The 835-nt window shown below is 37.1% G+C and overlaps 1 protein-coding gene across 1 annotated transcript in view; it reads left to right on the top strand.

The window, feature by feature from the left end:
- Positions 1-651, top strand: part of LOC103521963 — a gene marked incomplete at its 3' end in the record, with an annotated part of 10414 nt that extends 9763 nt beyond the window's left edge. Inside the window, exon 2 of the mRNA XM_026832389.1 lies at positions 412-651. Within this exon, the coding sequence (XP_026688190.1) occupies positions 412-651 (240 nt within the window). The remainder of the gene's footprint in view (positions 1-411) is intronic.
- Between the last annotated feature and the right edge of the window lie 184 nt (positions 652-835).

The following is an 835-nucleotide window of genomic DNA, read 5'->3' as shown; positions in this document are numbered from 1 at the left end:
CAGACGAGATAACCCGCAACACGGCATGCTTATGAAGGATGTGGGCAAATGGAAAGATGAACGGGCCTGGGACGTGGTTCATCTCTGAACAACCAAAAAAGAAAAAAGTATGTGAGCCACCCAGAAGAGAACTCAAAACATCGTTAAGGTGATCTTCAAGAAAGATATGGATTTACCGGAAACGATGGAACAAGAAGAAAAACAGAGAAGGTGAGGAATTTTTTTTTTTTTTTTTTTTTTTTTTTTTTTTAATATGTTTCCAAGGACAAGGATTAGTTGATTTTGAAGAGCATTTTCAGATTTTTCAGAACAGGTAGGTGTTTATTGTTAGATTTAGATAATGAAAGTTCATTTTACAGACATGAAAGTCAATTTTAACGGTACACTTGCTCCTGTATTTTACAATTTCAGATGGACACTCTTTCATTTCCGATTTTATCTACAAAGATTTTGACGCACAATTAGACAGTCCTAAAGACTTCGATGTTGATTCATTTTGGGGCGTCATGATGGGCAGAGTGGATAGTGATCTAGCTGTGAGTGATGTTGAGATCAGTTGCTGCTGCTCAGTTACAAATGAGGCTACAGAAGGGAGTGTAGGAAGTCTACTGACAAAATCCAAGTCACAAATTGGGACAGAAAATTCACCAGGTAGGTAATAATAATTTGAATTCTCAACGTTGAATCTACACTTACAAAAAGCTGGGTAAGAAGTAGGAAGAGCAAAGTCAATACATTTGAGAAGCAAAAATTACCCACTTTATTCAAAGCGATACCAATAAGCCGCAAGCTGTCATGTTCAACCACACTCCAATCCTTATTTTTCAGACGACAA

This window comes from Diaphorina citri, unplaced genomic scaffold, assembly GCF_000475195.1.
Source record: "Diaphorina citri unplaced genomic scaffold, Diaci psyllid genome assembly version 1.1 scaffold6386, whole genome shotgun sequence".
NCBI classification, from domain to species: Eukaryota; Metazoa; Arthropoda; class Insecta; order Hemiptera; family Psyllidae; genus Diaphorina; species Diaphorina citri.
Note: the sequence above shows the minus strand (reverse complement) of the source record. Positions and strands in the feature narration are given on the sequence as shown.